At 39.1% G+C, this 22,329-nt stretch overlaps 1 protein-coding gene across 3 annotated transcripts in view; it reads left to right on the forward strand.

Annotated features, from left to right (window-relative positions):
- The first annotated feature begins 600 nt into the window (after positions 1 to 600).
- Positions 601 to 22,329, forward strand: part of mmel1 (membrane metallo-endopeptidase-like 1) — a 75,969-nt gene continuing 54,240 nt past the window's right edge. The window contains exons 1-2 of one of the 3 annotated variants that reach the window (XM_018095273.2): positions 601 to 1,097; positions 1,493 to 1,656. In XM_018095273.2, the coding sequence (XP_017950762.1) occupies positions 1,093 to 1,097; positions 1,493 to 1,656 (169 nt within the window). In that variant the 5' untranslated portion in view covers positions 601 to 1,092. 3 annotated transcript variants of the gene reach the window in all.

Below are 22,329 nucleotides of genomic sequence, written 5' to 3' on the forward strand. Positions count from 1 at the left end.
TGCCCCATTTGGTACTATTGGGCTAGTGACTGTAGGAAGTGGTATGTCAGGCCTACGCCAAGCAAATCATTTCCCTAAGAAAGACCACACAGTTTAGATTAATTAAGAAAGCTGGTCTGCTCTAACAAGGTACAGGTACTGGGAAATATATCTGTATCTCAATTACTGTACCTATACTAAAGGTTTTGTATAAATGCCTGTTTAGTACTAATCCTCTCAGGTACTATGTAATACCCTTACTACCATTTTGTTTGTGGAACAATTCTGCTGTTCTGATTGCAGAAATGTTAGAGAGCACCCAATCCATGGGGCTCACAGGCACCTGAGATGAGAGGACTCAGACCCAGAGATCTAAATCTTGGCTCCAAAGACTAGGCAGGCACAGGTACCCTACTAGCAGGGAACATAATATTCTGCATGGCTGCATAGCTGTAACCTCAGATTCCCTGCAAGGCAGGATAGGGGCAGCCCCTTCTCACAAATAGTACAAGGGCTCACCCACAGCTTAACTTGACGGGATCCAAACCCATTAGCGAATACTCCTTCCCAAGCCATCCTCTTTCTTTCCTCTCCTTTTTAACATCTTATTCTCCACCCCCCTGGAGAATATAGTTCGACCCAGGCTCTGAACAGCTCATTTGAGCTCCGAAGTTTGTATTTGGGCTAAGCAGGTCTGAGGAGGGGGGGCGGCTCGCCAGAGCAACTCTGCAGCAGCCGCACCAGACCAGAAATAAGGAGGATTTTGCAATATAATAGGACTCTGTCTGATCATTAGAAGCGAAGTGGCCACATCTGAAAGAGCCAGCATGGACCTAGACTGAGAGAGGCTGAAATGCTCTGAACCTTTCCCACTGCGACCCACGGAGACTTTTATAGACGTTGCTGGCGTTTCGTGTGGTCTTTGCAGTAGACGGATCCGGCCAGCCCCATGGAGGTTCTCCGCAGGCTGCGGCTGTGAGAGCGCTACTTGCGCTGTATGTTTGCGGAGCGTTGCGTCACCGCTCTGGCGCAGCGGGCCGGTCTGGGAGACCCCAGCTTGGCCTTTCTATCCCGGTAACTTCAGGTGACTTTTGCACCTTTCTGACATGGAGAATGAGGTAGCTAAAGCCGTGGACAACCAAATGGAAAAATACATGTAATTGCCTTTCTAAGTCAATTCTTTTATGCGCACAGAATACAGCCTCTGTTTGTTTATTAGCTGAATTACTATAATATTATTATTTTCCTCCAATCTTCTTAAGCTCCCTCCCCCTCCTCCCACCTTTCCCCTTGTCAGCCTGTTCATTCTATTCTATTCCTTGGCGTGTGTGTTTAGCCTGTGTCAGTGCTGCTCCATCTCGGTGTCGGTGCCAGTGTCCCCTCCCTCTGCATGTGTATGAGCGCCTCTTCCCTGCTCTCTCCTGCTCTCCCCACACCTTCCTGCGAGAAGACCTGGTCGGGCAATGACTCCTTAATGCCTAAAGGCACCGCTCTCTCTCTCTTTATTTTCAAGAGTTACAATAATGGGGAAGTCAGAAAGTCAGATGGATATAGTAGAGAAATCAACGAAATCCGCCAAAAAGTCCTGGAGCTTTGTAGAGATTGGGCTCTCCGTGCTGCTGTTCCTGATGACCTGTGCGGTGGTGGCCCTGCTGGTGCTCTACACTAGCCATAAAGGTAAGTCAGGCGAAATGCACACGTTTCGGGAGCAGCCACTTCACCTGGAGGTGAGGGATGCAGTTGGGTTATCTCTATTAGTAGAAACCCTGACTGTAACAGTACTGAAAGTATTTAAATGATTGAATGAGAGCTACTTGCCTTGCATTGTGCTGTGTCTAATGATATATATATATATATATATATATATAGTAGTGATGGCACTCAAAAGCTTTGTGCAAAATAATAAAAAGTCGAAAAATCACATATCAACTGCAGGTGGTGAGGATTTATTTGTCCAACGTTTCAGTCCATTACTTGGACTTTCGTCAGGGAGGTCCAAGTAATAGACTGAAACGTTGGACGAATAAATCCTCACCACCTGCAGTTGATATGTGATTTTTCGACTTTTTATTATTTTGCGCAAAGCCTTTGAGTGCCGTCATTACCTACTACTATAACTACCTTAGCTCTGGCACCAAGGTATCAATTTGTTTGATGGGTGTGCTCCCCACTCTGGACTATATATATATATGTGTGTGTATATATATATATATATATATATATATATATATAAAATGTATATAGCACCAAAAGTGTAGTGATTTACATGGGCAGAACACAAACTGCACTGTACTGCACTGTGTGAGATGTGAAGCATAAGTGCTATGACTTCCAATAAGTTACAATAAGGTCTCTGAGGTCTCTGCACCATTGAGTTTACAGTCTACAAAATGTGTTGCAGAACAGTTACAAAATACCTATTATTTCTGCTCCATAGATTTCCTACTTTTAAAATTGGTTTTAATAAAGTGGGTATTGGTTTATATTGGTTTAATAATAACTGGCACTTGTAGGGACAGTATTGGCACCTTAACAGTACACCACGGGATATATTTGTCTCCAAGGGAGAGTGTATTTGGTGGCATAACTGATATTTAGATATTTAGCAGTAACATGAATATAGGAAATAGGCATATGACATATATTATCCAGCTTAAAACAGGGACAAAGTGGAACAAAATCAGGATTGAAACAGAAGAGACAACTAGAATCGAGGGAATATAATCCTGGGCTGTTTTTTTAAATACATGTTGTACTAGATTGCCCAGATTGCCCAGTTTCACCAGCTCTTGATCACGTTATCCTTGGAAATAAAGGGCATGGTCCCCAAGTTTCACTGGAGGGTTATTCATTTATGGTGGCTGAGGATCAAAAGGAGGGTTTGTAGTTCAGCTGCTGTCCTATAAATAAGATATTACTATAATCAGTTATGTGGGTTTTTCTTCAGTCTCTGTAACTGTGGGTAAGACCTGAATGGAACAGTCTATGAATAATAAATAGGCATATATGATCTTCTTTTTCTCTATATTTTCTAAGTAGAACTGCAGAGGAAGAACATTTGGCAAAAAATATACTGTAATACATTGATAGCTTTTGCTAAACTATCATGAACTATTTACACCACTTACTGTATTATATGGGGGATTTAAAGGGCATGCAAAGCCAAAAATGACATTTTGCTGAATGAAAAAAATTGTATTTGAAGAGATTCCAATATACCTTCATTAAAAATGTTTTGTGGTGTTTAAGGTATTTGTGATTGTAATGGCCACTGAAAGCAGTTTCTCCTTGTGCTATTCTCTGCATTGGTGGATTTGGCAACTGTAACAATGTAGTAAAAGCCAGCTGATTAACAGACCCATGAAAAAGCATGTGAGGCTTTGTGCAAATGGAGTCTTGGCTGAAGGAGATGTGGCTTCTGAAACATTGTTTCAGATACTTCTTTCAGGAAAGCTGTTTAGGACTTAAATGACATTTCATTTGATTAGGCAATTTGTTTTTGTTTACATCCCCTTTAATAAAGTAGTAGCTCATTCCGTGGTATATATATATTTTTTTTTTATTTTTTTTTTTATTTTTTTTAAATCATTTGCACACTTTTTTACATTTTCTTTTGTGGTGTTTGATTTATTTAACATTTTCCTCTTAAGATTTCCAGACTGGAATTGATACTGATATCTGCGGTGTCACTTACCCTAGCAATCAGACAGTGGTGTGACTGACAGACTGGATAACAGACGAGTGTCTGATCAATAAACTATACAATACAATAATATTAACAATACAAATCCAGCCTAAGAATTTATCTGGTTTCTGCATCCCAGGTGACCCTGAACTGGGCAGAAGTAGGCAGAATAGAAAGGCAAATAAATAAAAAATAGAAAAAGAAGAGCAATTACAAGGCTGGATATCACTGTTTTCATTGTGTTAAATGTTAATGCATAAACTTCCTCTTTAAATCTACTTTGATGGTAACCATTCTAATCTAAGGCAATTTGCAGTTTGTCTTAATTTTTTCTTTTATGTGGATTTGTAATTGCTTTTTTGTTCTGCTTTCTCTCCAGCCTGACATTAGAGTAGCTATGTGTTTGCCTGCATTCACAACATCAGGGATAGCACCACCCTATTTAGGCAGGTACTTACCTTTCCTTTGCACTACGTTACTTGGTGCACAATGGTCTTTTGTTTTAAAGAGACTGAAAGTCTGTTGTTAATGACACCTTGCTAAACTATAATAGGTGGCTACATGCTCTTAGAAAACAGAAACAGGGTACAAACTTTCCCCCAGGAAATATAAAATGATAGTAGCACATGTCATTAAAACAAGACAGAGGGCCCGCTGTGCTGGTCACTGCAGGGGTGGGGTCCTGACCATTAAGTTGTATGGGACCAAAGATTTCAGATGGTCTATATCTATCAATTATATAGTCTGCCTTTCAATTCATAAACATTCCATACCAGGAAAATAGGGATGAGCACATTTCTTTCCTGATACTCTCATGAGATTCATAGCCAAACTCCCATTTTTGTAATTGGTGAAAATTTTTGTAAATCTGCGCTAGAATTTTGTGATTTGCTTCACCACAAAGAAAAATTGTGTTTTTTCATGTGGGAAAACACACACACACCCAAAAAAAAATGGCCATTGCCACCAGTGCATTTGGCCAGAGAAAAAAGCCCATTGATTCCAACGCATTTGGGCAGAGAAAAAAGCCCATTGACTCCAATGCATTTGGCCCTGGAAAGAAGCTGTGAGAAACACTCATTGGCTCCAATACACCTGGTAAAAATTCCCCATTTCACTAATTTTTCATTAAACAATAACAGGGCAGTTATCACTAGGGAAATGATTAGAATTCACTCAGGGTTTAGACAAAACATAAACAGTAAGGAAACATATTACATTATAATAATGCCATGAAAACAATATTGATATTTAAACCTTGAAGTTCACAGGCATAACAAAAAAAGAGATCATCTTTGACCCCAGATGTTCTGTAACAGCAGAGGTGGTTATTTTTTTTTTTTGGACCATTGTTGCAAAACAGTATAAAATCATTGGATTTTTGTGCGTCACATATTGCAGCCAGTGCAGCTTAGAAGAACCCATAATGGGCAACAGAACACAAACCTTTAAGGGGGTACGATAACCAGACATGATATATATATATATAACAGCAAACTGATAGGGGGACAGGCTATACACCATGGACACACAAAACTGAGGTTGATTTGAACCACTAAAACGATGAAGGCAAATTTAAAAACTTTTTATAACTTCTCCCTGTGCTTTCGCCTCTCCCCCCAAACACACACACAGATGTGGGGTCTGCTTTCCCCCACTGAAGATAAAAGCACAATGACTTCAAAATATTGTAAACACATCTTTTCCTTCATAAAATGCTCCCTCCGGCTACTGACAGTGACAGATTGCTCTTGTGACTTGCAGAGTTATTTTCTCCATAGTCATTGCTAGCATTCTGGCTTTTTTAAATACTTAAAATTCTTGAAGTTTTCTTTTTTTTGAATTTCTTTCAATGCCATAAAGAAATGCAAGCATTTGTTCCTGCAAAGTGGCAAATTTATTAACATTATTAACATTTTGGGGTACACCATAATGCTTTTTCTTCAGTAGCATAATTACAAATTCAGAATTCATAGACTGCCAAAGCTTACCAGATTTTGCTGTTCATTAATAATAGAAAATATTGTTCAACCCCAGACATCCCTTCTTATCTTGAGAACTGCTGTCTGATAGCCAGAAATATTTGGTGAGGGTCCTGCTAGATGGGGATTTGACCCAACATTCCCCAGATACACCTCAGGTCTCATTTCAGTGGAGTATTCATTTAAAAAATAACCCTAAATAACCACGCACTACAACCTATGGTGATTCGCAGGACTATTTTTATGCCCTGACACCCTTTCTCTTGAAAGCACTGGCACTTTTCAGGCACTAGAAAATCTAGGGTATCTTGGCAATACATCTTAAATGCTACTGGCAAAATCCTGCAATTGAACCATATGCAATAGACCTAAGAGCCCATAGTGAGTAGTGTATTAAAAGGTCCAAAGTTTGCTATAGTTCTAATCGCCAACAGCAGCCAATCAGCATCTAGCATTTGCTGGTCTCCCATTTAAACACAAACATCTTATTGGTTAGTTTGAGTTCCCGCACCTGAGCAAACATTGTGCCTTTTATTGCACACCAAAAACATGGCATATGGCAGGCAATGGAAAAAACATCCTGATTATTATTATCATTATTATAGCGCCATCAATTTATGCAGTGCTTTACAGATAAGCCCATGCAATGATGGAACACGATGGTTTTTGATTCTGTTGCTTAATGTTACCTCAGTGAATCACTCGAGTATGAGCATATATGACCAGTGCGCCATTTGCCTACCTAGTCTCTGGCAAGCTACTTGTTTGACTGATGGGCCACATCCCCAGATCAAAGCAAGTTGGCAGCCCACATGGGGGGCGATTGCACACAATCCTTTTTGATGGGTTCCACATGGAACTCTATGGACACTATTGCTCTGGGCAATGAAAACTTAAAAAAAATAATTATGATCCATTGCAAATTAAAAAGTCCAGACATGCAAGCCCTATTTATCTGTCTTGAACAGAGGCAGTTTTAACTGGGAAACTTTTAAATAAATGAGGAGCTACTGTATTTGTGAATTAGAGGCTTTTAATAAGGGCTGCCACAGCAACATACAACAGCACAATGCAAAATGGTGCCTAGTTTCCTACATTCTATGTACAGGAACAGGAAGCACAGATCATGTGATCAACTCCTGTCTCAATCCTAAAGTGACAACTCTGTGTAATACAAAAAACAACTGCTTGCAAATAAATCCCAGAGGGAAGAAAGGGAATAGACATTGTCCCTCCGCTCTGTAGACACATACTTGCTGAGCTGTCCAGATAATGCTGATAATACGAAGAGATGGAAATGTGCCTTGGCATTCTGGAGGGATGTGCAGGGAGCATTGCAGATGGAGCTGTCAGAGTAGCCTCATTGTGCATGCATGTATTCCTTATTCATTATTTATAATACATGAGTGACATGAGATTATATTTCTGATTTTTTTATTTTGCAGAACTAACCTTTGATTGGCACACAAGGCAATTGGCATTCTGTGAGGCAGAATTATTATACTAACAGAAGCAGAAATGGGAATAGCAGTAAGTTGTGTAGCAACTGGTATCAGTGCAAACAAAGTCATAAATGGGATGTAGTGTGGACCCTAAGAACTGTCTAACTCCCCCCCACGTGCAGTGGGTGGGTATAAGTGCCCCCAGCCATCCTCGATATTTAGTAGGATTGAGGTGTAATAAATATATTAATATGTGTATATATATATATATATCGATCATGGGAAGCCAGCACTAACTTTTAAAAAGGGATACTTCGCCTGGGTGCAATTACCAAGAAGATTCAAAATTAATAATGACCAAGGTCAGGAACCGCTCACACAGGACTTACGAGAAATGATATCGATTTATTTGAAGTGAACAGACAACTAACGTTTCAGCTGTCACAAAGGCTGGTGTGACAGCCGAAACGTTAATTGTCTGTTCACTTCAAATAAATCGATATAATTTCTCGTAAGTCCTGTGTGAGTGGTTCCTGACCTTGGTCATTATTCATTTTATATATATAAGAAACAGAGAGTGACTTTGTTTGTCCCTGAGGAAGAGAACCGTTAGTGCTCGAAACGTCGGATCCTTTTCATTAAATACTTTATTTTTTGCAAAGTCCCTGTGTGTGCGGCTCTCTGTTTCTTTATTATTACCATTTTTGCCGGCACCCAGGGCTTTTGATTCTCTATAGGGTGTGCTCCATTTGTTCTTTTATATATATACTGTATATATATATATATAGTCAACAACAATATGAATCGCATCGCTCAGGACTTATAACAAAAATGTAGTTTACACTTAATAAACTTAATAAACTACATTTTTGTTATAAGTCCTGAGCAATGCGATTCATATTGTTGTTGACTATCTACGCTGAAGAGGACTGCACTCAGGCGCCTGAGATTTAATTATATCGTGAGTGCTGTTTATCGGGAACTTTTATATATATAAGTGCAGGAAAAGGTCCGTTAATATGTGTCCAGTAGTAATTGAGATATGAAGAATAATCAGAGACCCAGCACAAAATGGGTCAATATGGTTCCCTATACAAAGGATACTGTCTACTTTAGGAATAGATGTAGATTTTTGGTTGCTCTTTAGTGGCCATTGTAAAGTAAATATGTTTTTTCAGTAATCATTTGATTGAACTTTATGTGCCCTGCATTGAGGCATACAGTATGTATTTTTCTGAATGCCTGTTGTGTTAAAGCACAGAAGATCAATAGACTTTTCCATTGCATGCAAAGGATGGCTGTTCTGGGCAATCTTCATGATAATCATATGCTTATGCATTTCACTTCTGGCTGTCTGCAAAAATAGACACAATTAAAAATGTACGTTCTGCATCAATAAGAATCCTTCCAGTCAGACTAGCCATATAATCCCAAAATTATGGGTGTCTTGCTTTTATTCTTTAAAATATTTGTATCTGTTAATACATCTTTGAGTTGGTGTAATAAGGATACAAACTACTGTATTTATGGAATCGTATCCTACAACAAGGCTTGGGGTTATGTAATAAAAGGTGCATGCTTGGTACTGGTCAATTCACCTATAGCTTAGTGCCTTTGTTAAATATTAGTTTTTTAATGGATTGGGTATTCTGCAATTAAATTAAAGTGTGGTTCCAGCTCGCACCCACCAGGATTTGTATATAATACACATAAATGTGAACTATATACTTATAATACACGAGCCAAGAATATCCAAATATAGCTTATAAACAATGCTTAGTGATGTCATGATTTAAAAACAGTGCTTAGTGATGTAATTTGTGTCACATGACTCACTGAAACATGTGTATTCTAAAAATAAAGTATATATTGTTGTTAATTATGATGTTAGAAGTCAACTAGGAATTCCATGACAAAAAAAAGGATACAGAACTGATCAATGAGCTCAATCAGAAACTTTTAAAAGTGATGGCCACACGTATTTAAGTCTTTTATTTTTTTAATACATAAATTTGAAACATGGTATACAAAATAAAACAAAGAATGCAGCAGAAACTTGTATCACCTGCAAGGGAGGTAAGTAAAGAATGAGGAAAGAACCAATATCTGCATTCACTTGCAAATTGGCCCCATAGTGTGCACTGGTTTCTGGTATCTGGTTAGTTGCTTGTAATCCAGGTTTTCTTTAACCTTTTACTCTGGCAACACAAACAAGCTTGGGACTGAGATTCAACTTGCGCTTTTTCCCACAGTAAGTTGTGCATAAAACCACTTTCATCAAAGGTACTTTCATATATTTATGCTCGGCGCAGCTCAATCCTTCCTGCCTTCCCCTCCGAATCAGGCGATGCTGAGCAGTACATTTGCGCCAAAAGAATGGGGCGTACACGCCACTTGTGCGCCAAATACCAGAAATGGCGCCAGAAATATTCTGTACAATTGTGCCCAATTTGCACAAAGCACACTCGCAGTTGCATCAAGAGAATCACCTATTTAAATCAGTTATAATTATGGGGAAAAACAGTGCATTGATGGAAAATGTGATTGCCTTCGAAATTGCACATTGCACACTGCATCTAGATAAGTAAATGTGCCCAATCATTTCTATTTGGTTAGTTTAATGACTATGTTAAGAGCCAGAAGGAGGGGTAGGGGTGCAAGTCAGCGAAAGCAAGTAGGACCAGAAAGAGTGAGCAAACAAGCAGTGGTGAGGGGGGGCATGTTTAATGTATAAAAATGTTTGAAGGGTATGTATTAATGTGTGTGTATGGGGGATGTTTTGCTCACAAATTATTCATATCTTTTTCAGTTTCATTCTGTAATATTCTTTTACTGAGAAGATGCTGGAAAAAGTGATAAGTATAGGAGAATGTCAATGGTCTATGAGGCATATTCAGATTTGCTAACATAACCAACAAGAAGTTTCTGGTACTGTCTGATTACAAGAGAACTAAAGCAGTATGGCAAACATGTTGTACCCCACAGCCCTTTATCAGGGAAGATCTGTGCCTTCAAAGATGCCCCAGTGGCTCCCCATTTTCTTTTCTGCTGATTCCCTGCCCATGCTCTGTGCTACTGTCAGTTACCTGAGCTTAGGGACCCACTCACAAAATACTGTATTTCTCAGCAGCTGCCCAGAGCACACTGAGCATGTGCAGTGTCCCAGACTCTTCTAAGAGGTTTCAGTATGGTGACCCCTTGTGACAACTTTGAAGGTCTGGACCATTAGTACTATAGAAATGCTGAACCTTTAGGCTGGTTCAATAAGTTCATTATATAAAATATAGCATTTCTAGCCGTTTTTATTTTTAGGGCAGCAACTGCCTCCCCCAGTATTGCCTATTTCCATCCCTTTAAATAGAGTTTCATTTAAGGTTTGGTGTAGTTTCTTACTCCAGAAACAGGAAACATGCTAGGCCCAGTTCAATACTGAGGTCTTAAAGCTGAATAGTGCTCTTGCACTATGTATTGTATTTAATTTAATTTGTATTGCCATATTTCATTTAAATATTTATGAATTTAAGAAATGATTTGCAATCAAATCAGTGCAGATTAGTGTATGCCATGAGGTGTGGTTGCTGAGGGCTGTGGATAGCCAGGGAAGAGCCAAATGATCTCTGTGTGGGTGCATTAGCCTTTAAGAGATGCACAGTAGTTGTTAGCTCTTTGTTCACTGGGGTATTCACTCCCTTAAAGACACCCCACACTGACCATGGACTGATGGTCAGAGACAGAGAACATTTTAGCCTTCTTATTTATTCTAGGTGTAATAATTTCACCCACTGAACTGAGTAGCTTGTAGCTTTCTCCCCTCCACAGTCAACCCGTCTTCCATATGGTTTCTACCAGCATGTTGCATTGTATGGGCAAGCTTAATGCTTGAAACTTTATAATGCTGGCTCCTATAGCAGGTATATAGCTTACTCCTGCACTGGCATTCTGGTATAACTGTCTGGATTCTACATGTTGGCAGGATGTTTTGTGCAAAAAAACTGGGCATTCATGTCCTGCACCTGGCAGATTGTGGTTGTGGAACCCTTTGTTACTAGATGTTCTATCCGAAACATCTGCATTTCTTATAAAACTGTGTCAAAGTGAGGAAAATTCTTTGGTGCATGACCTTTGAAGTGATCAAAATAAATCTGGACAGATACAGCATCTGCTGAACAGCATGGGGGGGACACATTGCCGCACAGTTAGAGAGACCCGACAGCACTCAGTTTTATTCTAATGTTTTACTTGTTAAAGAGTGAGTGTAGGGGAAACATTGATATATTTTCCTATATATTCTATGATTGTGCCTTAAAAACTTGGCATACGAAAAACAGTTTTTTTGCATAAAGAAAATCTAGTTCTATGCAATTTCATATTTTCAAGTTATTTTTAAAAATATTAATGATTGCAAATAATGACTGCTTTGCTTTTTATATTCTGCAGGGGTCATTTATGCCCTGCCACAAGTGCAGGATGCCTTGTAGCAGGTCTGGACCTAGGATTCAAAATAGACCTTGACATTTCAAGTACACAGAGGCCCAAACAGCCCCCACAGGCCCAATAAATAGTGACTGTCTATGGTACCTTACAGCAACCCCTCTGGCATTTGCCAGAATCCACAGTTTGCCAGTCCAGGCCTGCCCATTAGTGTTCATTTTCAGAGCACTTGCATCTTTGTTAGAATACATTTATCAGTCAGCAGGGAAACATAGACAAAAAGGGTGGTTTGTGATGTGGGAGGGGCAGGGTGATGATGAAAAGGGGCAGCACTATGACATCACAGGCATCTTCATTGCCAGTAAACTTGTAAGACTGGCCCTGGCCCTGGCCTTGGCAGGTAATTTACCAGCTACACCCACAGCCATTAAGCAAACTGATTGGGGAGCACCATGGTTTGGCAAGTAGAGGAGCAAGGTAACCCACAATTATAAGCTGTCAATGTGACTCACTGCTCACTTGTAAGATTTTCCCAGCATTACTTGGTTTGTAGATCAGTTAGAATGGGGGAGACTGGGGTCTCTTCTAGTCTTGTAAAAGGTTTACACAGCCCATTTGTTCATTTTTATTTTACGTTTAAGTGAAAGTTCTCTTTTCTATGGATGTAGTCCAGTCCAGTTAAATCTCAGCAAATCTAAATGTGCATCTGACAGTCCTGAGGTAATTGAATTCTGCCTGTTTCTGACTTTTCTTTGAAGGATTTATCTCAGCTGGTGGATTTCATCCCCGGGTGACACGTCTGGATGCAGAGATTAGTAATGATAACTAATATTGAGCTACCTTCACACTATGTATAGAGCGTTTACTTGACACAGGCTTGGACAGATTTCTCCCCACATCAGATACCACCAAGACAGATGTGATTAAGCACTGCATTTGCCATCTATATATAGTACATCCAGAAATCGCTTTCGCTGGTACACTTAGGGGCTGATTTACTAACCCACGAATCCGACCCGAATTGGAAAAGTTACGACTTGAAAACGAACATTTTGCGACTTTTTCGTATGTTTTGCGATTTTTTCGTATTCTGTACGAATTTTTCGTTACCAATACGATTTTTGCGTAAAAACGCGAGTTTTTCGTATCCACTACGAAAGTTGCGTAAAAAGTTGCGCATTTTTCGTAGCGTTAAAACTTACGCGAAAAGTTGCGCATTTTTCGTAGCGTTAAAACTTAACGCTACGAAAAATGCGCAACTTTTCGCGTAAGTTTTAACGCTACGCAAAATGCGCAACTTTTTACGCAACTTTCGTAATGAATAGGAAAACTCGCGTTTTTACGCAAAAATCGTATTGGTAACGAAAAATTCGTAAAGAATCCGAAAAAATCGCAAAACATACGAAAAAATCGCAAAGTACCGATCATTACGAAAAAAACGCAATCGGACTCCATTCGACCCGTTCGTGGGTAAGTAAATCAGCCCCTTAGTCTGGGCCATTTGCTTTCCAGTAACTTACTCTCATAAGTAGGTACAGCGTTCGACATTCCTATGGCGCTGTAGGATGCAAGAATAATGTGAAAGGGGAATTTTAGCCAAATCTTCACAAATATTTTGCATAGTGAAGATGTAATTCTAAGCATCTTAAAGCCTTTTTTATTTTTGTTTTTAAAGGAGAAGGAAAGTCATCTTGGCATTTTACTGCCAATAGATTTGCCACATTAGTGCCACCTAGAACAATATATTTATTCTGCAGAAACCATTACCATACCTGAGTAAACAGCTTTAGAAGCTTTCTCTGTTTGCTTAAGATTGCAGCTGCCATTTTAAGTGGCTTCCTTCCTGCAGTCAAGCCGTTACAGCTGAGACTACACATTCATAAGGGAGGGGGAGGGTGTTCTTAGCATTCTGGTGGGAGGGGGGAGCAGGAGAGAGGAGAGAACTGTGCAGACTTTCGCCACGGGAATTAAGGCTGTTTCTGAGAGAGGAAGTCAGACACTGGAACATCATGTTTACAAAAACAGAGACAAGAAAACCTGTGTTTCTTTTGATAGAGGACTCTTGATAGTGCAGCATTACTGTAAGTGCTTATGGCTGTATTTACATAGACCTTTCTGATAAAGCTTACTTTCCCAACCATGATAGTTTCTTTGCTAATCAACTTTCCAATATAGTTACATAGTTAAGTTAGGTTAAAAAAAACACACATATATAAACTATATACAAATATCTATACTAATTGTATATTTTATTATCACATTAGTCTTGTATATTATGCTTGTTCAGGAAATCCTACAAGCCCCACTTAAAGGCATGAACAGAATCTGCCATCACAACATCACTCGGCAGGGCATTCCCCAACCTCACTGCCTTCACCTTAAATAAACACCTATATATCGTTTAAATGGTTTTAAAGGAGACATATTGGATTAATGGAAAAAACTCAAATTTTGTAGGAAATTATGAATAATATACGGTGCTGGTTTCACTTTGGGCTAAAAATTAATCCTATCTGTAAAAATGGCCCCTTTATTGGAGCTACTTATAGATCCTATCACTTCTCTGTCTGTGTCTCAAATGAAGAGTGGGCGTGTCCTAACAGTCCCTGCCAGAAGCACGGCAGAAGGGGGAGAGCCAATCACAGCCCTGCACTCATACAAGCAAAGAAAGGCTTCAGTTCCCTATCAGGTCAGCCTAGCTGCTGATTGGTTCCTATCCTACAGTGCAGTGTGCTGAGAGTCGCCGGGTCCCCTGCACATCCAGAGAATTCAGCCAGCAGGAAGTGGAACAGGTGGGCGGGGCTAGTGGGGTTTTGGTGGAATTTCTCAACAATCAGTCTGAAACACAACTTTTTAAAGCACAATCCTTCTATATTTAGATGAGTATAATTCACTGGTACATTCTTAATTTTTATAGGATATGTCTCCTTTAATGATGTTAAAATTATTTGTAAGTGTGATTTCTATTGAAAACAGCATGGGCCTGTTGATTACTATTCTCGGCTGAGCTGATGGTGATTCCCTAATCTCTTGATGCAATGTAGCAAGATTCACCTCTATTCCAGTAAAGACACCAATTGCCATATGTGGTGAAGGTGTGTAGTGCATTGTGGGAACTGACGTCTTGGCTAAATTCTTCATTATATACAGGCCTGAGCTGGTATTCAAAACAGGCCCTGACATTCCAAGAGGCCCAACCAGCCCCACCAGCCCACTAAATAGTGACTGTCTGTGGCATCTTACAGCAGCCCCTCTGGCATTTGCCAGAACACACAGATTGCCAGTCTGGGCTATCCAGGATAGATTTGTTGCTCACTTAGTGATGAGGTACCTTTTTGTTTTTAAACAGAATGCAGAAAGTATATCTAGCTTTTGCCAGAGAAATCAGTGGGGGTTAAAGGGTCCTCTATGTGCAAATATTAAAACATTAGCTTACAAAAGTTTACATTTGTCTGTCAACTGCGGAAAGAACTACAGAGAGGACATATTTCAGCACTGAGTTCCTAAGCAGTTAAGTAACTGAGACTGACAAGTTAGTACTTGGGGAGTGGGGCTTGTAATGGGCTAGATTCAGTTCAATGAGAAAAACTTATCTCATGGTTTATCTCATGAAAACTCAATAGTCGGGAATTTTGGAATTCAATGAAAGAATAAGTGTTTCTCATAGCATTCTCCTATGGTTTGTCATTGTATTCTATGGTTTCTCATTGTATTCTATGGTTTCTCATTGTATTCTATGGTTTCTCATTGTATTCTATGGTTTCTCATTGTATTCTCCTATGGTTTCTCATTGTATTCAACTACGGTTTCTCATTGTATTCTCCTATGGTTTCTCATTGTATACAACTATGGTTTCTCATTGTATTCAACTACGGTTTCTCATTGTATTCTCCTATGGTTTCTCATTGTATTCAACTATGGTTTTTCATTGTATTCTCCTATGGTTTCTCATTGTATACAACTATGGTTTCTCATTGTATTCTATGGTTTCTCATTGTATTCTCCTATGGTTTCTCATTGTATTCAACTACGGTTTCTCATTGTATTCTCCTATGGTTTCTCATTGTATTCAACTATGGTTTTTCATTGTATTCTCCTATGGTTTCTCATTGTATACAACTATGGTTTCTCATTGTATTCTATGGTTTCTCATTGTATTCTCCTATGGTTTCTCATTGTATTCAACTACGGTTTCTCATTGTATTCTCCTATGGTTTCTCATTGTATTCAACTATGGTTTTTCATTGTATTCTCCTATGGTTTCTCATTGTATACAACTATGGTTTCTCATTGTATTCTCCTATGGTTTCTCATTGTATTCTCCTATGGTTTCTCATTGTATTCAACTACGGTTTCTCATTGTATTCTCCTATGGTTTCTCATTGTATTCAACTATGGTTTTTCATTGTATTCTCCTATGGTTTCTCATTGTATACAACTATGGTTTCTCATTGTATTCTATGGTTTCTCATTGTATTCTCCTATGGTTTCTCATTGTATTCAACTATGGTTTCTCATTGTATTCTCCTATGGTTTCTCATTGTATTCAACTATGGTTTTTCATTGTATTCTCCTATGGTTTCTCATTGTATACAACTATGGTTTCTCATTGTATTCTATGGTTTCTCATTGTATTCTCCTATGGTTTCTCATTGTATTCAACTACGGTTTCTCATTGTATTCTCCTATGGTTTCTCATTGTATTCAACTATGGTTTTTCATTGTATTCTCCTATGGTTTCTCATTGTATACAACTATGGTTTCTCATTGTATTCTCCTATGGTTTCTCATTGTATACAACTATGGTTTCTCATTGTATTCTATGGTTTCTCATTGTATTCTCCTATGGTTTCTCATTGTATTCAACTATGGTTTTTCATTGTATTCTCCTATGGTTTCTCATTGTATTCAACTATGGTTTTTCATTGTATTCTCCTATGGTTTCTCATTGTATACAACTATGGTTTCTCATTGTATTCTATGGTTTCTCATTGTATTCTCCTATGGTTTCTCATTGTATACAACTATGGTTTCTCATTGTATTCTATGGTTTCTCATTGTATTCTCCTATGGTTTCTCATTGTATTCTATGGTTTCTCATTGTATTCTCCTATGGTTTCTCATTGTATACAACTATGGTTTCTCATTGTATTCAACTATGGTTTTTCATTGTATTCTCCTATGGTTTCTCATTGTATTCAACTATGGTTTCTCATTGTATTCTCCTATGGTTTCTCATTGTATTCAACTATGGTTTCTCATTGTATTCTCCTTTGGTTTCTCATTGTATTCTCCTTTGGTCTCTCATTGTATTCTCCTTTGGTTTCTCATTTAATTCTCCTATAGTTTCTCATTGTATTCTCCTATAGTTTCTCATTGTATTCTCCTATAGTTTCTCATTGTATTCTCCTATAATTTCTCATTGTATTCTCCTATAGTTTCTCATTGTATTCAACTATGGTTGAATGTTAATAAATATATCATTAGTATCATAGAACTATATATTTTTTCTTTCTTTCTTTCTTTCTTTCTTTCTTTCTTTCTTTCTTTCTTTCTTTCTTTCTTTCTTTCTTTCTTTCTTCTTTTTTCAGCAGTAATAGAATTAGCAGAACAGCCAGTGTATCTGACCTTTATAGTTTGTTAAATGAGAGTTCATCGTTTTTTTTCTGCCACTACCACAAGAGCAATCATCTCATTATTCATGGTCATTAAGCCTTTATGAAAATATTTTTGTATTCGCTTGACAGACTGGTTTGTACAGTCCACCAGATGGAGCTTTAAGAAATATTAAATTTAAAGTGTGCTGAGGTTTTTGTCAATGAGAGGTCACATCTGTAAGTAGAAAGCCCCACCGTCGAATTGCAATAATATCTGACAAATATGCACATTTTCAATTTAGAATTAATATAGTGCTGACAGTCTGAGATTCTTTGTAATGGGAACACCCCTGAGTGCTATTAAACTAGAAATGGAAAAGGCTGGCGGTACAAATATATCAGTTTTAATAAATATCTTGGAAAGCTGTGTGTTTTATGGCCCAAAGAATCAGGAAAAACCATACATCTCTGAACAGTTGTGTAACAGTTGCTGTGGTTTTAGGTTACAGTTAAGTTGTCTGTGAATTATAGGAGAGGAAAAGGTAAAATGGCAAAATGTTAGGCACCACCAGTGATTGTAATCACTTACCTTATACCCCGGGTTGTTGCTCCTTTTAGGAGAAAACTGCACCAGCCCAGGTAGCTATGAATGAATGATCCTCTTCCTTCTCTCGTCTGTCTTGGAATCCCGAAGCCGACGCATGCGCAGTAGCGTGAAAAGGCCTGCTTTTTTGTTAAAGTTTGGCTTTTCACTCTACTGCACGTACACAAGCGGCGAAAAGACAGCAGAAGGAAGATATCTCTCTCACAGCTAACTGGGGCTGGTGCGGTTTTCTTTCTTATACCCCGGAGCACCAGCCCGGGGTATAAGGCAAGCGATTACAATCACTGGGGGTCATAACATTTTGTCACCCCCCCCCAGTAATTGTATTTTTCCTTCTCCTAGTATAATATATACTAGGTAGAGTATATTTGAATGGCTCTCACTGTTGTCTAGGTATAGGATCTATTATCTGGAGAGGGATCTTTCTTTAATTTGGATCCCCATACCTTGAGTCTGAAAACAATCATTTAAACATTAAATAAACCCAATAGGATTGCTTTGCCACCAATATGAATTCATGCAGCTTAGTTACCGTCAAGCACAAGGTACTGTTTTACTATTAAAAAAGGAAATCTTTTTGAAAATTAGAATTTTTTGCTCAAATGGACTCTATTGGCTTGGGTTGTGATATCTTCCGACTGTGCTGTGGACAGGATGGTGACATTGTGGGGGTTGGTCATGACAGTGAGCGGTCTGGTGACTGGAGGTGGGCCAGTGACTATAACAGATGATCGGTAATTGGCTAATCACTGCATCATTTACTTCAGAACCATGTTTAAATTTCCTTATTAGGCAGTCATAAGGAGAAAAAGTAATAAAAATGTAATAGTATGGGATTACCAAGGGAATATTTTGACTGGGATTGCAGCCCTAGTGAACACAGGTGGAACGCAACATGCTGCATTGCGTTCATCGCATGTACATGTGCCTGTGTGAGTACAGCCACATTATGAATAGAATGCGTTTTATTATGCGTTTGATTGCCTACAGTGAAACACAGGAGAACACCCCCGCAGTGGAGCGCAAATAAAAATGTTCATCGGCATCAGTTCAACGGCATCACCATCCTCTGTTTCTGGGAACCCTTAATAGTAAGGGCTCTAACATAGTCAGTTGTCATTTTAACTTTCACATTTTACAAATACATAACTGGGTTATTTCCCCTGTTGGGTTTGAAAGGACAATAACAATAAAAAAGTGGATTTTCAGTCATTGACACTGTACACACTTGCCCTTTTGTGAGATAAAGCCTTATGGCCAAGTGCTTTGGGCAGACTACTGATGTGCCAAATGCTTTATTTGTGGATTTAGAAGAATACTAAAATCTTTACAAAAGATTGCTTTTATTTTTTTAGCATTTGGGGGTGCCTTACATCTGCACTGAAGTCCACAATCTTAGGTATTGTCAAAATCTATAATCCAGTCCCTGCCCAGTGCATCCCTATGAGCTAGAGAAGAAGAATGATGCAAGTTCTCCATGCTGTCATGGAGTCATGGTGTTCCTTCATGGTTTCAACAGATGAATCCATTTGTTGTTTATTAAAACATCTCTTCTGTTATCATCAGAATCCACCTTTTCCCCAAAGTAAAAGTTTTATCATTCTAAAGACAATGCTCTCAATTATCATTCCTGAAGGGCAAAGATAAAAATGAGGACCAGAAAAAAAGACTGCATTTTAAAGATTGTCTGCCTTGTTTGTTATATTTGTCATAGGCAGCAGAAATAATTAGTTTCTTTTATGGCAGGCTGAATGTTTCATTTGATAATGATTATGCAAATGAAAGACATTTAGTGTGCTTTTTTCAATTTAAAGGAATGGCTGATTTCCTGGAACACAACCACAAATTAGCAGTGATTTAGAACAGGCGATTTCAAGCTTTCATTGTGTAAGTGGATTTCGGTATTAATAAAAATAAACATTGCCACGTGGTCCTCATTCAAATTGCCAAAAAAAAGCCAAAACAGAAACTGTCCATAATCATAAGCATTAGCTCCCAATATTTGAAAAATGAAAAGAGGGACAAAAAGACTTGGCGTGCGCAGCGCGGCAATTTTTTGACCACGCCCATTTTGTGACCACGCCCCAATTGCCACACCCCGTTTTTTTTAAATTCATTTTTAAATGCCCCCATAGAAAGTACCCTCCATACACAATGCCCCCATAGAAAGTGCCCCCAATTGCCCCCATACACAGTGCCCCCCATACACAGTAGCCCCCCTTACACAGTAGCCCCCCATACACAGTGCCCCCCAATTGCCCCATAGAGAGTACCTCCAATAGTAAATTCCCCCCATACACAGTGCCCCCCCATACACAGTGCCCCCCATACACAGTAGCCCCCAATTGCCCCATAGAGAGTACCTCCAATAGTAAATGCCCCCCATACACAGTAGCCCCCAATTGCCCCATAGAGAGTACCTCCAATAGTAAATGCCCCCCATACACAGTAGCCCCCAATTGCCCCATAGAGAGTACCTCCAATAGTAAATGCCCCCACAGTGACCCCCATAGACGCTGCTGCTTCTTGCAGCTCCTGCTCCTTATGCGGCTCCTTGTACGGCGGCGACAGGCCCTTTTATAAGGTTGCGTCCCGTGCGTACGTGTGACGTCACACGTACGCACTGGCGCAACCTTATAAAAGGGCCTGTCGCCGCCGTACAAGGAGCAGAATAAGAAGCAGGAGCCGGAGGACTAGACAGAGCCGGAGCGCTCGGCTGTAGCCAGCACATCCCGCTGGCCTGGAGAGTTTAATGAATGCTCTGCATTTCCGTAATGCGGGACATTCATTTAACAATCTGGGACAGCGGGATGCGCTGTAAAAACCGGGACTGTCCCGCGAAAAGCGGGACAGTTGGGGGGTATGCATAAGCATTAGGTCCAAGGCTCGTAAAATCCTCTGAAAACAGGGTTAATTATGGGAACAAATGAAGGGGTCAATATATATTTCTCCTGTCATATGTTTTCTTGGAAGGCTAGCCCATAAAGGAAGACTATACCCACAGATAGTTTATATTATGTTAAGCGGCCTATTAAAGAATCTCACCAAACTAAAATATATATCAGTAAATATTGCCCTTTTACATCTTTTCCCTTGATCCACCATTTAGTGATGGGCTGTGTGCTCCCTCAGAGATCAGCTGACAGGAAATAATGCAGCTCTAACTGTAACAGGAAGTAGTGTGGGAGCAAAAGAGGCAGAACTCTGTCCATTCATTGGCTGATGGGGCCTAGCATGTATGTGTGCCTTGGCTTGTTTGTGTGCACTGTGAATTCTATAAGGTTGATTGGTATTATTATTGGATGAAATTCAACCTGTGCAGTTGCAGAATGATTGATATCTTCATACAGTAAAACAGGTCATTGTGTATTATTTTGTTCATTTTTATTGTACATTTCAACCATAATATATAAATATAGAATATATAATTGTTAGCTGGGTTTAGCATATACAAATGTTTTATTTATTTAAACTTTTCGAAGAAAGAGATTACAGTGATAGTATATTATTGATGTCTGTGTTGTGTGGGACTCTATAACAATTTTTAGTTAAGACGCCAGCATTCCGCTTTAATCTTATAATCTGTATTTATATGTTGTAATATATTCAATTGCACTTAGTAAATCAGTGATATTGGTGCCATCCCAGTGCTAAAATTCATTATTCATGTGCAAACTAAAAAAATACAATGCAAGGCCCCCACAATGGTCACTAAAGGACCTTTTGGAACCGTGCAACAGTTAATGCCATATTGACACTCTTTGCCCCAAAGCAGTCTGCTGCTCTTACACAAAATACTGCATGTTTGGGCCATTCCTGTTTCAAACAAGGTTTTATTTTTGTGGAACACAAAGGAGCCATTTACCTAGACCAGGGGTCCCCAATCTTTTTTTTACCTGTGAGCCACATTCAAATGTAAAAAGACTTGGCGAGCAACACAAGGGGTTACAAATAGGGGCTGTGATTGGCTATTTGGCAGCCCCTATATAGACTGGCAGCTTAAATGAGGCTCTGTTTGGCAGTACACCTGGTTTTTATACAACCAAAACTTGCCCAAAAGTCAGGAATTCAAAAATAATCATCAACTTTGAGGCTATTGGGAGCAACATTCAAGTGACTGGTGAGCAACATGTTGCTCGTGAGCCACTGGTTGGGGATCATTGACCTAGACCCTGGCTGGAAGCAAAAGAGCACACATTAGGGGACAAGTAAGGAGAGAAAGAAGGGATGCCTATGTGCCTCCAATGGCCTACCAAAGAATATAGCACTGCTAAATGGCCCCTACTAAAATTATCAGTTCATAAAACTTGTCCTTTATCTACTAAAATTGATGCTTTCTCACTCGTTACAGTATATTGAAACACTGTCTGCACTCCTCTCAGAACAATTTCACACAGATATCATTAGATGTGTTTATTCAGGATTAGATTTCTGCTTCTTTGTGAAATGAATCAATAAAATGTGGGATTTGGTGGTATCTAAACCTTTCCAGCTTGGGTATTTGATGCGTCTCTACCTGTGATTAACCCATCCTATTATTTTATCATGCAGAAGGCATCTGAAGCCAAATCATCACAATCAATATTTTTGTTAAACAAATAATTACTCT

Source organism: Xenopus tropicalis, chromosome 7 (genome assembly GCF_000004195.4).
Source record: "Xenopus tropicalis strain Nigerian chromosome 7, UCB_Xtro_10.0, whole genome shotgun sequence".
Classification (NCBI taxonomy): domain Eukaryota; kingdom Metazoa; phylum Chordata; class Amphibia; order Anura; family Pipidae; genus Xenopus; species Xenopus tropicalis.